Source organism: Cebidichthys violaceus, unplaced genomic scaffold (genome assembly GCF_023349555.1).
Source record: "Cebidichthys violaceus isolate CVI_PGR_0920_01 unplaced genomic scaffold, fCebVio1.0.p SCAF_2, whole genome shotgun sequence".
NCBI classification, from domain to species: Eukaryota; Metazoa; Chordata; class Actinopteri; order Perciformes; family Stichaeidae; genus Cebidichthys; species Cebidichthys violaceus.
Window position 1 is genome coordinate 15,228,045 of NW_027176372.1, and position 13,855 is coordinate 15,241,899.

Consider the following 13,855-nt stretch of genomic DNA (forward strand, 5'->3'; position numbering starts at 1 on the left):
AAAACCAATTTAATATTTTTTCTCTTGAAATGTTGATGCAGGATTTACCATGAAAATAGATCATTCAAAAGTATACCAATGGGTTTCAGTTAGGAATGATGGCAGCTGTGTTTGGTGTAATGGAAATGGTGAATGAACAGAAATAGTTTTTGTTTTTAAAAAAAGAAATAAAAGCAGCATGTTCTTGATTTTGTTTCTCCATCTATAGTCAAGTATCTGCTTCATAACTAGAGAAGTAGTTCCAACCCTATTTGATTAAACTGCATGAGAAAATACATCTCGAAATCACACTTGAACATAAAAATGAAAATTAATAATGTAGTTTCTGTCAATAAATAAAAATGGGAAGTACAATGATGCTTATACATATTTTTAGTAGCATTTGAATTTACATGGAATAGAGAGAGCAGAGAGTGTTACAGTTCTTACTTCGAAGGAAAGAAGAGAAAACAACTTAAATTACCATGAGAATAGATCATTCAAAAGTAGAAACTATTGGGTTTTAGTGAGGGAGGATGGCAGCTGTGTTTGGAGTAATGGAAATGGTGAATGAACAGAAATGTTTGTTTTGTTTTTTAAGGAAATAAAAGCAGCATGATCTTCATATGAAAACACAAATGTCATCATTTGGCATTGAACAGGTGTAAAATATGACATAAAAAAAACATTTGGTTCAAACACTTTCTATTTTGACTTACTTTTTTTTTGCTACAACATTGTGATAACAGCAAGGAACTGAGAGCAAGCATGTTTAAAAATGGCCACGGAATATCACGCACAGACAGCAGTGTTTAGCCACATCCTGAAAAACAGCTGCTACATGACTCATGGTCCACCGACATTGTACTGCTAAATGCAGACATTCAGCTTCGTCGGAGAACTTTACATGAAAAAGTCACTGCGTTGCCAGTATTTTTTGGGACATACAGTTTGTATGAAATGTTAAAGCATGTACTACATTGTTCATGTTAACACACGTTCACATTGTTCCTGTCTGTGTGTCACTTTAAAGAAGAGGAAGGAAAAGTGGCTAATGTAGAAATGTACAGAGTTGGCCGAGGATTGCAAAAACGTTTTTTTCAAAATAAACAACTGTACCACCAACTTTGTGCAACTCGTGTATTTGTAAATCAATGTGTGCAGTGAAAGAATTCCCCTGTTTTCAAGTTTATGTTGGTTGTGCTGCAGATAAAATAGAAAGCATGCACATATAGGTTTATCGATCGGGTTTGTATTTTCTTTTCATTAGCAGTAAGCTTCTGCTTTCAATCGTCTGAAACATTTCAACAGAGAAACGCTTCCTGATCAGTTCATGCCACCAATGAGGAAGTGAACCAGTGGTGTACAGCCTCGTCTACCCACAAAATTACTTAATAAATACATGTAATTCATGAAACCATGACCTACGTTTTGGATCATGATTTTATAATGAATCATACATTAATATAGGCCACATTACAGAATGATTTTCACAGGAACCTTCAAATTACATTCACACTGTGACACAGTAAATAGCTGTACTGTACAAATACTGTACAAATGAATGAATACTGAAACAAAATTCAACAATTTTGAATCAAAAAAATTCTCTAGGTATAAAACCATAAGTCACCTGTAGGATATCTTTTATCAAAAACAAAAACTGATTTGCTCAAGATTGAAGAACTGGCACCAGCCACAAGTCTTGGTTTTATAATTAGATACATTTGGCATGGCTGGGTAACATCACATGAATGTGTCATGACAATGACTAAATCACCTGGTTTTTATGAGGAAAAAAATAAATGTTTAATTGTGGTCCAACCAAACCTATAAAGAGTTAAGGTGCAACAGTTGAATCTCTTTGGATTTCCTATATGGTATACACATATTAAAAGGCTAACAGCTGCAACAATACTGGACATTTTGGTACCCACACAATTATTGTTTTGAACAAAGTAGCAAAATGATTCTGGATTGTTGGAGCACCTTTATAACACTCCTCCTGTGTTGTCAATCATTTGCTCACCAAAGTATGTCGGTCAGAAGTTCGACTGTGTTTCAGTGAGAGGGTTGAACTTAAAAAAATGATCTCAGGTGGTTGTTTAAGAACACTATAACTATCATGAACCATAAACACCAATTTTATGGCTCTGTGAATCATCTGAATTGGAAGTCCATGGTTGTCAACTTTTAACCTCAAGCTATCAAACCACATCAATCATCTAACCTAACCTCTCTCTTTGATTAAATGCACAGCAACAGCTAAAATACAAATACATATCAAATACATACATATATATGTTTGCTTATGGGACAAAAATGGCTGTACATTATGTATATATGTGTGTGTGTGTGTGTGTGTGTGTGTGTGTGTGTGTGTGTGTGTGTGTGTGTGTGTGTGTGTGTTTTATATATTTCACCTAAAACCTACAAGGCTAACTAATTAAGACTAATTTAGCATAACTTTTAAAATCACACTGTAAAAAGTTATTCTATGCAAAGAGGTCCTTTCAGTGTTTCAGGATACTAAGCTATGAAAAGAAGGGTGCACTTCTAATCTATATTTATTTATGCCCTCACTGTTTAATGTCACGCAGTACCGTAACGGAAACACGTGAGGCCCCCTCGCAGAATAACGCTGAGAGCCCCCCCCCCCCCCATAAGCAAGATATTCAGTGACGTGCGGTGAGGTTCGTGGCTGGTGAGGCACTGACACTACATAAATCAGATTTATAAATATATACACCCAATAGAGAAGCTTAAATCACCATTCAATTGGCAGCTTGCACATTGACTACTGGTTGTTTTTCATATTTCATATCAGCATTCTTTACACACACATAGGTAAAGTACATATAAAATCGTGAGATTCCGCGATAATCTGTGTAACAACCACGGATGTATAAAGAGAACAACAAACACATAAAAGGTTACTTTACCTGTCCGACGTTGAATTGCTGTTGATTTGGTCATGTTTCCTTGTTTTTTCAGACATTTTTAAGCTTGGATATAGAATCTTACATTTTTGCGGTCAAAGCAAAATATAAGAAGAAGAAGAGAAGTGCAACGCGAGGCCCCCCCCTCGCTGTGCGGGGGCTGCGGAGGTAATCTCTACGGGTCTGATGTTACGCTTGTGCGGTGGAGCATACCCTCCTATGGTTTGTAGCGTGTAAACTGCACCATGGTTAACTTAATAAATTGGGTTATTTACAAGAGGCAGGAAAACAGAGAGTCTGATTGATATTTAGATTTGTTAATAGAGTATCATATAGGATTTGATCTGTGGATTCACATTCTTATTAGCTCATGCTGAGAAATCTGTGCAGAATACACTGAGCACTCAAAGTGAATAGGGTTGGAGTCAATACGTAAAAACATTCATTTTCTTGTGCATTATTCTCTTTGTGGTGGAGAATGTTCCCCCAATGCCAGTGAATGCAACATAACCCCACGTCTGGCCCCTCCCCCAACCGATTCTCTAATCGTTTTTTCAATTTGAAGGTTAACATGTTGCTGTTCTTTTGCTATTGTTTTGCTTGTTATTCTTTTGAGTTATATGTAGCGTAGACTGCACAACTTCTCACCCAGAGTTTTCCGTATCTCATGGTTAACTAACTCAAGAGTTTTCACTAAACCTGCACTATTGCCTGGGCACTCCTCAGTGTAGTCTGCTTCCCCACCAGTGGCCTAATTAAATTAAACAGGACATTTTTGAGGACTTTAAGTTGTGTTATGTCTTAGTTTTTATATAAGCCTTTTAAGATTTTAATAAAGAATAATGTTTATTCCCATTATTGAAGTCATTTTCATTTGGCCATTAATATAATTTCCTCCACAACACCTACCAACCCTGATTAATTGATTATTTCAATAAAGCCTTTCGTTTATATTGGAAACACATCTGCCTTGTGTCAGTAATGAATCTGTTTTCAAAGCAATAATGAAGGTTCTTCAGACGGTATTTCGTGGGGTGCAATTCCCTGGCATAAGTTGTTTTTATTTTTTTCTTATTGTCCTTGCCACATCTGTTTAAGCTCGTAATATTGTGTTTTGTGATTAGAGCACTTTCAGGCAGAATGCCTCTTTTAAGATCTGTATTTGTATTTGTACTTTCTCTAACAATAAATACTTTTGAATCTGAAACGTTTAGAGTTACCCTGTTACCCTGTTTTATCATCCATCCCTTTTTCATCTGTCCATGGCACAAAAATGGCTGTAAATTACATATTGATCTACTCCTCAATTACATGTTACATTTAATTCCGGGCAAATGATTGTATTTGTTTTCAAATCATGAACCTTCTTGAAAGTTAACTGACTGGTTTGTATTAGATCATGAAAAATAAGCAGCAATCTGCTCAACTGACTAAACTGGAAGTCACAAAGATAGAGGAAACATGTAGAACTAAATATAGAAACTTGATGGTGTTAAACGATAAACGCATTGAATGCTCAGTGTGACAAGTTGAACAAGTTGCTCACCTAGTGTGTCCCTCTCAGTAAAGGAGAAAGAGTAAGAACATCCCCTTTTTTAAAAGGGGATGTTCTTACTGTAAACACTAAAGAATTGCATGTACTGCGGTTACATATTTACTGAACCAAAAGTAAAAAGATTGTCTTAATAATCACCCCTGCAACTGACAAACCAAGTGTGTACACCTGAAAGAAGCAGAAGTGTTAACACCATGGAAACAAATATGTGGTTACTGCAAACTTCTTGATAGGCATTAGTCTACAAACTTAACTTATGGCAAGAAAGCCAAAGGAAGAACACACGGTCGAATTTGACATTACACAGCACCAAATGTTTAATAAATCCACACTACATATGCATGATTATACTTTACATTACATTACATTACAGTCATTTAGCAGACGCTTTTATCCAAAGCGACTTACAATAAGTGTGTTCAACATAGGTATTCAAGAGAACCTCTGGTCACCAGAAGTCATAAGTAAATCTCATTTTTCAAACAAGCATCTAAGAGCATGAACCAGAGCATAACTCAGAGCCAAAGTACAGTGCAGAAACAAACAAAAACAGTAAGTGCAACAAAGTAATACGAATACAATAAGTGCAACAAGCTAGTATGAATACAATAAGTGCTAAGTGGAAGGCTCAGGGTAGCACTTCCTGCACAGGTGGGTTTTCAGCCTTCGCCGAAAGATGGGCAGCGACTCCGCTGTCCTGACGTCAGTGGGAAGTTCATTCCACCACTGTGGGGCCAGGACAGAAAACAGCCGTGACCGGGTCGATCGGCCGCCAGGACCTCTGAGCGACGGGGCGACCAATCGCCCCGAGGCAGCAGAGCGAAGTGGTCGGGCGGGGGTGTAGGGCTTGACCATGGCCTGGAGATAGGAAGGAGCTGTTCCTTTCACTGCCCTGTAGGCTAGCACCAGAGTCTTAAACTGGATGTGAGCTCTTACAGGGAGCCAGTGTAGGTTAAAAGAAAGTCCCAGTAAATGCAAACTTTGACATCAGGTGAGTAATACAATGACATAGATTGTTGTTTTTTAAATGTATACATTATTGCAACTTTACAGTGTTTTAACAATGAAATGAAGGTAAATATGCTCACAAATTAGAAACCAGTCAAAAGTAGGAACAATATAATCTAAAGATAATTATTTTACAGGGAAATGTAATGTAACACTGTAATAGTAATATATTAAAACATATTTTCAAACATATTTTCTGAAGAAAAAATTGTCGAAGACAAAAGTGTTGGAAAAATAAGAAAATCTATGAGCGATATGAAATATTTTCCAACTGGAAATCACATTAAGGTGAAAAGCCTTTTGACCTCTTGACAGACATCTCCTCCAACTGCCTTCAGTGGTGCAGTCTTTAAACACTGCGAATCACCTTCCTTTACGGACCTTGGCGTACACACACTCATCTTCTGCTGGTCGAACAGACTGTCGAGGTCGCTCTGAAAACATGACTTCGCCGTACTCCACCTCCGTCACTGCTCTTTGCTGCATCTGTCTCCCCGGTCGCTGCACGATCTTGACATCAGCATAGGTCAATTCCTGGTCATCTTCTTCTGCAGAGTGAAAGGAAAGAGTGGCACAAATATATTTATATTTAATGCTGAGATATACTCAGTACTCAAGTACTGTACTTAAGGACAAATTTCAGGTACTTGTACTTTCCTGGAATCTTTCATGCAACTTTCTACTACTTCATTCAATAAACTACAGCAATAAAAACCTGGTTTTACATTCATGCACAATAATCTATTGGTATAACAGTATAACATAATTTTGAGAGGTACTTTCTTACAGAGAAATGGACTAAAAGATGAATATCACTTGACGTTCATAGAGTGGTCTCGATCTTCTCATCAAATTTTCGGCAAGAAAGTGAATAAGTATATTGTCCGATGGGTCATTGCAGTGATGGGTTAAGGAAAAGGAAGTTTTGTTTTGTACCTTTAGGTTTGTTCTTTTTCTTTTTCTTCTGAAAACAGACGACAGCCACCCCGACCACTAACAGAAGTACAAGTGCAGCCAGTACACAAGCCGTTATTTTCAAGTAGCGTTGTTCTGTGATAAAAGACACAAGAGACACACACAGATCTTTAAGTTAGCAAACATTACAGGTGTTTTTGTGGAGAATGACAAACAAAGATAATGGAAATGACTTAAATGAATTCACTGCAGCAGAGTTAGTTTTCACTTACTAATAAAGTCCCATGAGTCCTCATTGGGGGGGTGAGTCACAGTTTTATTGGACGATGTGATATTACTGTAGGGGTTAATTGACACTGTGATGCCAGACTCCTTACCATCACGGGAGGTTGCTGTGATTGTGGGAGGAACTGTTGTTGGCTCAATACACAGAGTATTATTGGCTGCAAACACCCACTGTGATATGTGCGTCCCATTGGGGGGGGTGCAGTTAATGAATATGAAGCCTGTGGGAAAGACAGAGATCAATGACTGATGTACAGCTAATCATTAGTATCTTAACATCAGACTTTTGTCTACTCATGCTCTCACTCACCACAGGTAGATATCTTCACTTCTTTTAAGACACGACTGACGTTATTCTTGACCGAGCAGACCAGTTTTCCTTTGACGTGTTGTTTCAGAGTGATGTTGTTTGTCTCATTGTTTCCAGAGAGGAGCTCAGAGTCTGTCAGAGTGTGATCATCCAGAGTCCAGCTGTACTGAGGACTCTCCGCTCCCTCAGAGGAGCAGGACAACTTCATCTCTCCCTGGGACAGACACTCAGAGACCAGCCGGACAGAGGACACAGGAGCTGAAGGAAACACACTCAGATGACTTTTCATATTGACATCATCTTGATCATTCTGTAGAGTTTCTCATACAGAACAGTCCAGACATTGATACAGATATACAACACGTAGAATATGAGATGCATGTAATAAGTAGTTATTTACCTTCAATGGTCAACTGTAGAAACCTTTCCTCTAATTGAGTTCCATCTGAATCAATGGTTTTAAGATTATATTCACCACCATCAGTCCTGCTCAGTTTGTTGATCCTAAATGTTCCATTACTGAGAGTAAAGGATGATCTGTTTTCTATCAGATTAGACTGAATGATATTATTTTTCACATCCAGTATTGTTGTTGTTTTGCTCAACCATTGGTATCTCTGTATTTCTGAGGCTTTGTTCATCAGCTGGAGGACCACAGTTCCTCCCAAAGCTCCATAACACTGAGCTCCGTTCTGTCTGCCATCACAGTAGGTTTCCACACCTGAACATTTTGGAACAAAAAATAAAAGTGTTTTAGGCATATGAATCTAAAGCAACAATAGTGAGTTTGGTGCAGCTGTGTCTCTATCAGACAACATTATGGCATTTATTGTATTATATGTTTGCTGAGTGTTAAACATGACCAGTGACTGCAAAACAAATGTTTATGTTCAGCTAACAGAGGTATTTTGCTGCAATATATTTTGTCATATTGTAGTTAACCACATCCAGTTATTAACAACGCATGCTGTGTTTTTTAAAGCACATTATTTTAAATTTTAGTGGAGATCTAAACTTTTGAAGATATACCAAATCATATTTCAGGCTGTACTTGGTGAAAATGTATAAAATGATTCACACGACATTAAGAATATCTATTGTTATAAAAAAATAACATAATTTCTGTTTAGCATGCTATAATATGACGTGGTTTACAGTATGTCATACAGTGTTTTATCTTAAACTTTCAAATGACTTTAAGAGCAAAATCAGGGATCACTGTTAGGGATGAAGTAATTTAATAGATTCATATTTAGATAGTTTGCACAATGACCTGGGATTGATCTCCAGATTTTTTAAAAGCTGCTGAACCTCAGAAGAGCTCAAATATTACTTTTAAACAGTAGATTGTTAAATCATAGTTCATCAATAAAAGTGATATTTCCTCAGAACCAACAGGTGTCTCATCCTGCAGTATTTTGACCTGCATCACTGAGGAGAATGTCTAAACCCACGACTTGGTGTTAAAAGTGAAACAGCTCACCGTGAGAGACTCCGAGTAGCATCACTAACAGTCCAACCACAGCCTCCATGTCTCCTCAGTGTTCAGCCTCCGTTGACCCAGTTAGCAGCATACAGACAAACTTTTATACTTTTCCCCCAAAAGCCAACATGCACATCCTACTGAACAGCTTGAAATGTGTCCTGTTAGTGAACAGCCCCTGAGGAGAATGTATGAAAACGTTTAACCGACCAGAGCGTTGTTGTATCATCTTTTAATAGGCAAAGTAAAGAAAAGGAAGTGATATGGGTTTCACTTCCCCTTTTAGCCTCCAACCATATGACCTCTGTAGGCGATGGACTGAGTGGAAGAGAGGGAAACATTCCTCCTTCATGCTGAAAGAGGATTTGAGACTGTAGCTGGAATTTGTCATCCCTCCATTTCATCATTCCCAATAAAATTTGTATTTGATACATCCTATCAATTATCTCTTAATGAATGATTACAAGTTAAAATTAACCAAACATTGTCTGAACCCCTCAAACTGCCTCTGTCACATAAACTAATTACATACACCAAACTATATTTTAAATTCTGAGCATTAAAGACTTCGGATTAAAATTGTAAAATTAGTCTCAATTACAAAGAAATGTTTATAAGGTTACATGAAAATCATATTTCTGTGTATTGGAATTTATAGGCCTGATGTTCAACTTTAAAGCGACATAACGATACATTTCAGATAAACACACTGAAGGTTAATGATTGAATTGTTGAAGATTTTGTGAAAATAAAGGGTTAGGATCCACTAAAACAGTTAACCAAATATGATCAGTGTAGTGGACATGAATTTAAGTTTTTTTCATGTGATCTTAAATACTTGAATAGTATATTTTTACATTATGTCAGCCTCAGTGGTAGAGCAGCATTATGCAGCTTTAGACTTTATTATTGGCCAATGAATGCTGCTGTTTCTTCAGTATACTTAAGGTCTTTGCAATAAGACCAACCAAAATATTCTGCTTTTTATTCCTGTGACAAAAGTGTTCTGTGTTTTATCAGATGTATAAAACAAGGTAAAAAAAAAAGGCAACAATAAACCACCCCAAGGTGCTCAAATATGTTTTCAATCACACTGCTGTTTGGCCACAGTGGTCTAAAAATCATGCTGTTATCTCTGCAATGTCTCTGGTTACTTTGAGCTCACCTAAACAATTCATCACGTCTTCCTCCTATCTCTCAATTCAACTTGATGCGATTCAATTCAATTCAATTCAATTCAAATGGGCTTTATTGGCATGAAAGTTCCAAGAACAATGTTTCTGAAGCATCAAAATACAAAATGTCTCTTAAGACTCTGTCGCCCTCCACTGGCGACTGTTGATTAAAAACAAATGTCCTAAAACATGAAAAGACTTCTGACATTGCACTTGCAGCAATAAACAGTCATATTATACACTTCATATTTAGTGAGGCAGAATGTCTGTGTGAAGTAACAGCTATGTGATTGTGTTTTATTGATGTTTAAATGTTATCAACAGAGAGTTTTACTGAGTACAGAATTATCAATAAGCAACAGTAGCTCCTCTGTGAACCAGTAGAGGAAAACCTCACACCTACTGACACTGATGTTGAGTCGGAGGTTTTGTTCAACCCTCAGCAGTAATTAAAGGTACAGTCTGTGATCAAAATGTCAACAAAAGGATCTGATGACTGATTGTTTTAAATGCTGTGAATACATAACAACAATAAAACGCAACAAAAATAAAAGTCTTATTATTTAATAATTTGAAAGGTTTTACAATATACTTTGTAAACATGTGAGAAAAACAGACCTCTATTTGTAATTATTAGATGAGAAAAACAAAAAACTATTATTTACATAACTCAATATTTAGGAGATAAAAACTTTCATCATATATCTGAATATGCCTGTAAGTTATATGATGTATAATTACAGTTTGGTCTTTAATACACACTTTAAATGCAAAATCACCATTTTTAAAATATGCATAGCTTCTAAGTCAAGTACCTATATAAAAAAAAGTAAAAACAATTTATCTCTGAAACATAAACTTGTCCCTTCTAAGAAAAATATCTGTTTCCATGCATTTTTCAGATAATCCAGTGTGTTTTAAATATCTGACTTACACAAAGAAGTGGGAGAAAGAAACACTTCATCCTTCAATTCATCTGAAAAATGAAAGGTCACCACATTTGGAGATACATTGTTTTCACCTGAGCGCGACGATGTGGAGATCTACTGTACAATAATTTCAAAATGTCATCAAAATGAGTTGCAGAGCTAATATGACAATTAAACTGCGCTGTGGGCCTCTGGATGCTTCATCACTCTCCAAAGGCAGCGACGCACTGAACATTTGACAACAAGACGATGTCTACACGTGAATTAAATGTAAGTAAAGCACCTCTCTTTCACCAATCAACAACTGAAGTGACCGAGTGAAAAGAGTCAGACGACATTGGATTCACAAAGTTAAAGATCAGATGAAGACCTTCTCATTCCAACCATCACAACAGAGTTCTCCTGATGTTCAATCTGTCGACGGATAACAGAGCCTTGAGCCATCTTGTTTTTCTTCTTCTTCCAAGCGAAAAAGACGGTGATCCCAATTAATATAAGAATCACCACAGCTGCTCGCACTCCACATATGAGCTGGGAGAGATCTGCTCGGATTAAGAGACACAAAAATCACAAAAAAACGTAAGGCTGTGGCAGGAGAGTTGGTTTTCACTTGCTTAAGTAAACAGGGCTCATCCCTACTGGAGGAAGCACCGGTTTGTGTGTGTGTGTGTGTGTGTGTGTGTGTGTGTGTGTGTGTGTGTGTGTGTGTGTGTGTGTCACAGATCTTTAAGTTAGCAAACATTACAGGTGTTTTTGTGGAGAATGACAAACAAAGATAATGGAAATGACTTAAATGAATTCACTGCAGCAGAGTTAGTTTCACTTACTAATAAAGTCCCATGAGTCCTCATTGGGGGGGTGAGTCACAGTTTTATTGGACGATGTGATATTACTGTAGGGGTTAATTGACACTGTGATGCCAGACTCCTTACCATCACGGGAGGTTGCTGTGATTGTGGGAGGAACTGTTGTTGGCTCAATACACAGAGTATTATTGGCTGCAAACACCCACTGTGATATGTGCATCCCATTGGGGGGGGTGCAGTTAATGAATATGAAGCCTGTGGGAAAGACAGAGATCAATGACTGATGTACAGCTAATCATTAGTATCTTAACATCAGACTTTTGTCTACTCATGCTCTCACTCACCACAGGTAGATATCTTCACTTCTTTTAAGACACGACTGACGTTATTCTTGACCGAGCAGACCAGTTTTCCTTTGACGTGTTGTTTCAGAGTGATGTTGTTTGTCTCAGTGTTTCCAGAGAGGAGCTCAGAGTCTGTCAGAGTGTGATCATCCAGAGTCCAGCTGTACTGAGGACTCTCCGCTCCCTCAGAGGAGCAGGACAACTTCATCTCTCCCCGGGACAGACACTCAGAGACCAGCCGGACAGAGGACACAGGAGCTGAAGGAAACACACTCAGATGACTTTTCATATTGACATCATCTTGATCATTCTGTAGAGTTTCTCATACAGAACAGTCCAGACATTGATACAGATATACAACACATAGAATATGAGATGCATGTAATAAGTAGTTATTTACCTTCAATGGTCAACTGTAGAAACCTTTCCTCTAATATAAATCCATCTGAATCAATGGTTCTAAGTCTATATTCACCACCATCAGTCCTGCTCAGTTTGTTGATCCTAAATGTTCCATTACTGAGAGTAAAGGATGATCTGTTTTCTATCAGATTAGACTGAATGATATTATTTTTCACATCCAGTATTGTTGTTGTTTTGCTCAACCATTGGTATCTCTGTATTTCTGAGGCTTTGTTCATCAGCTGGAGGACCACAGTTCCTCCCAAAGCTCCATAACACTGAGCTCTGTCCTGTCTGCCATCACAGTAGGTTTCCACACCTGGAAATAATAAAAAAAGACAAATTTAAAAATCAATATATCACATGGTATGTATTGATGCACCATGGATGTTGTCTAGAATATTTAGATTTTAAGTAATGGTGCAGCCATAAAACCATGATGTCTTAATATTTAATGTGAAGGTACACACTGTGTAGCTGCAATGAAATGTCAGTACAGCGTAATAAAATATATATTTTTGTCTTTCAAGCAGTTTTCATGAACATTTATTGTGGAAATAAGGGTTCACTGGATTTACAAAGAACATGAGTGAAATATTTATTAGGTTTAATTAGTTCAAATAAAGTGTTTTAAAAACAAGGTAGAGAAAAATATAAATACAAATATCTGAATCTGTTCACTTTTCAAAACAAAAAAAAAATGTATGGTTGAATTGAAACTGTATACTTCCCTTAATGCAGACTGGAAAATGTTCTATGTTGCAAAAGATGTGACCACAAAACATTTCACCAAGAACTCATGCACAAACTTCCCTCTGCTTTACAGTACACTTAGTTATTGAATACATTGTATTTCATGTGAAACACAATGTTGTAATTGTGACTGAGATTGTGAATCAGCATTAGCTTTATAACTGAATTTACAATCCTTTCTTTTATGTACAGTAATTGAGTGAATACATCTTGCATCTTGAAGCTTACATTTATTGTCATAAATTACACCACGCTTTCAGTTTGTTTCAACATAATAGATCTATGACAGTCGACTGAAGATCAAAGATGAAAAAAACATGTTTAATTATATTCAATTATTCTATGTGTCATGATTCTTGTATGAATTTGGTCACAGCGTGGGTCAGTGGTTGCGCTGCAAAGCACATCAATGAAGATGATGTTGAACTGTATATACTTGATCCGGCTGCATGAAATGTGTCAATTTAAAAAAGTGAAACAGCTCACTGTGAGAGACTCCGAGTATCATCACAAACAGTCCGATCACAGCTTCCATGTCGCCTCTGGTGACCCAGTCATCAGCTTTCTGACTAACCTTATTCAATAGCAAACATGCACACATGAGAAGCCTCTCTTCTCTTAATGATCAGTGTCAGATAAGAAAGGAAGCAGAAATATTAGCCAACGGTCATCTCAGTTCCTCATTTATGAATAGAACAGTGTGATGTGATTAAAGCCTTAAAAGGATGCTGAAGACAATACTATTTCTGGAAATGGTTTCTGAAGCTCTGCGTGTTAAGATTACAGTAAAGTAAAGTCCACCCATTCTATACCAGGAAAGAGTGTCGTTGCTCTCAGCTGTGACAAAATGGAAACAAAGTGTTACCATACAGTTTAAACAGCACAGCTTCAGACACAAAGATCTTCTCTTTTATTGTGTTATTTTTTTACGTTCTGCACGTCCAATCATCCTCGAAGTTATAACATACGAGT

At 37.2% G+C, this 13,855-nt stretch overlaps 3 protein-coding genes across 5 annotated transcripts in view; 1 reads left to right on the forward strand and 2 right to left on the reverse strand.

The window, feature by feature from the left end:
* cdx1a (caudal type homeobox 1a) overlaps positions 1-188 on the forward strand; it is a 4,023-nt gene extending 3,835 nt beyond the window's left edge. The window contains exon 3 of the mRNA XM_068715418.1: positions 1-188. This exon is cut by the window's left edge and continues 762 nt beyond it. The gene's annotated coding sequence lies outside the window, so the exon portion shown is untranslated.
* Positions 189-4,765: 4,577 nt separating this feature from the next.
* LOC137875905 (T-cell surface antigen CD2) lies at positions 4,766-8,709 on the reverse strand. 2 transcript variants are annotated; one of them, XM_068715420.1, is made up of 6 exons: positions 8,475-8,709; positions 7,392-7,712; positions 6,992-7,249; positions 6,774-6,902; positions 6,418-6,531; positions 4,766-6,029 (listed from the first exon to the last, which is right to left on the reverse strand). In XM_068715420.1, exons 1-6 carry the CDS (start codon positions 8,521-8,523, stop codon positions 5,845-5,847), a joined length of 1,056 nt encoding a protein of 351 aa, XP_068571521.1. In that variant the 5' UTR covers positions 8,524-8,709; the 3' UTR covers positions 4,766-5,844. The 2 variants fall into 2 exon arrangements, with proteins under 2 accessions (XP_068571521.1, XP_068571520.1); XM_068715419.1 differs by having other exon boundaries at positions 6,669-6,902.
* A 1,488-nt stretch (positions 8,710-10,197) lies between these two features.
* Positions 10,198-13,489, reverse strand: LOC137875906 (uncharacterized). 2 transcript variants are annotated; one of them, XM_068715423.1, is made up of 5 exons: positions 13,370-13,489; positions 12,129-12,449; positions 11,729-11,986; positions 11,511-11,639; positions 10,198-11,120 (listed from the first exon to the last, which is right to left on the reverse strand). In XM_068715423.1, the coding sequence occupies exons 1-5, from the start codon at positions 13,482-13,484 to the stop codon at positions 10,930-10,932; spliced, it is 1,014 nt and encodes a 337-aa protein (XP_068571524.1). In that variant the 5' UTR covers positions 13,485-13,489; the 3' UTR covers positions 10,198-10,929. The 2 variants fall into 2 exon arrangements, with proteins under 2 accessions (XP_068571524.1, XP_068571522.1); XM_068715421.1 differs by having other exon boundaries at positions 11,406-11,639.
* Between the last annotated feature and the right edge of the window lie 366 nt (positions 13,490-13,855).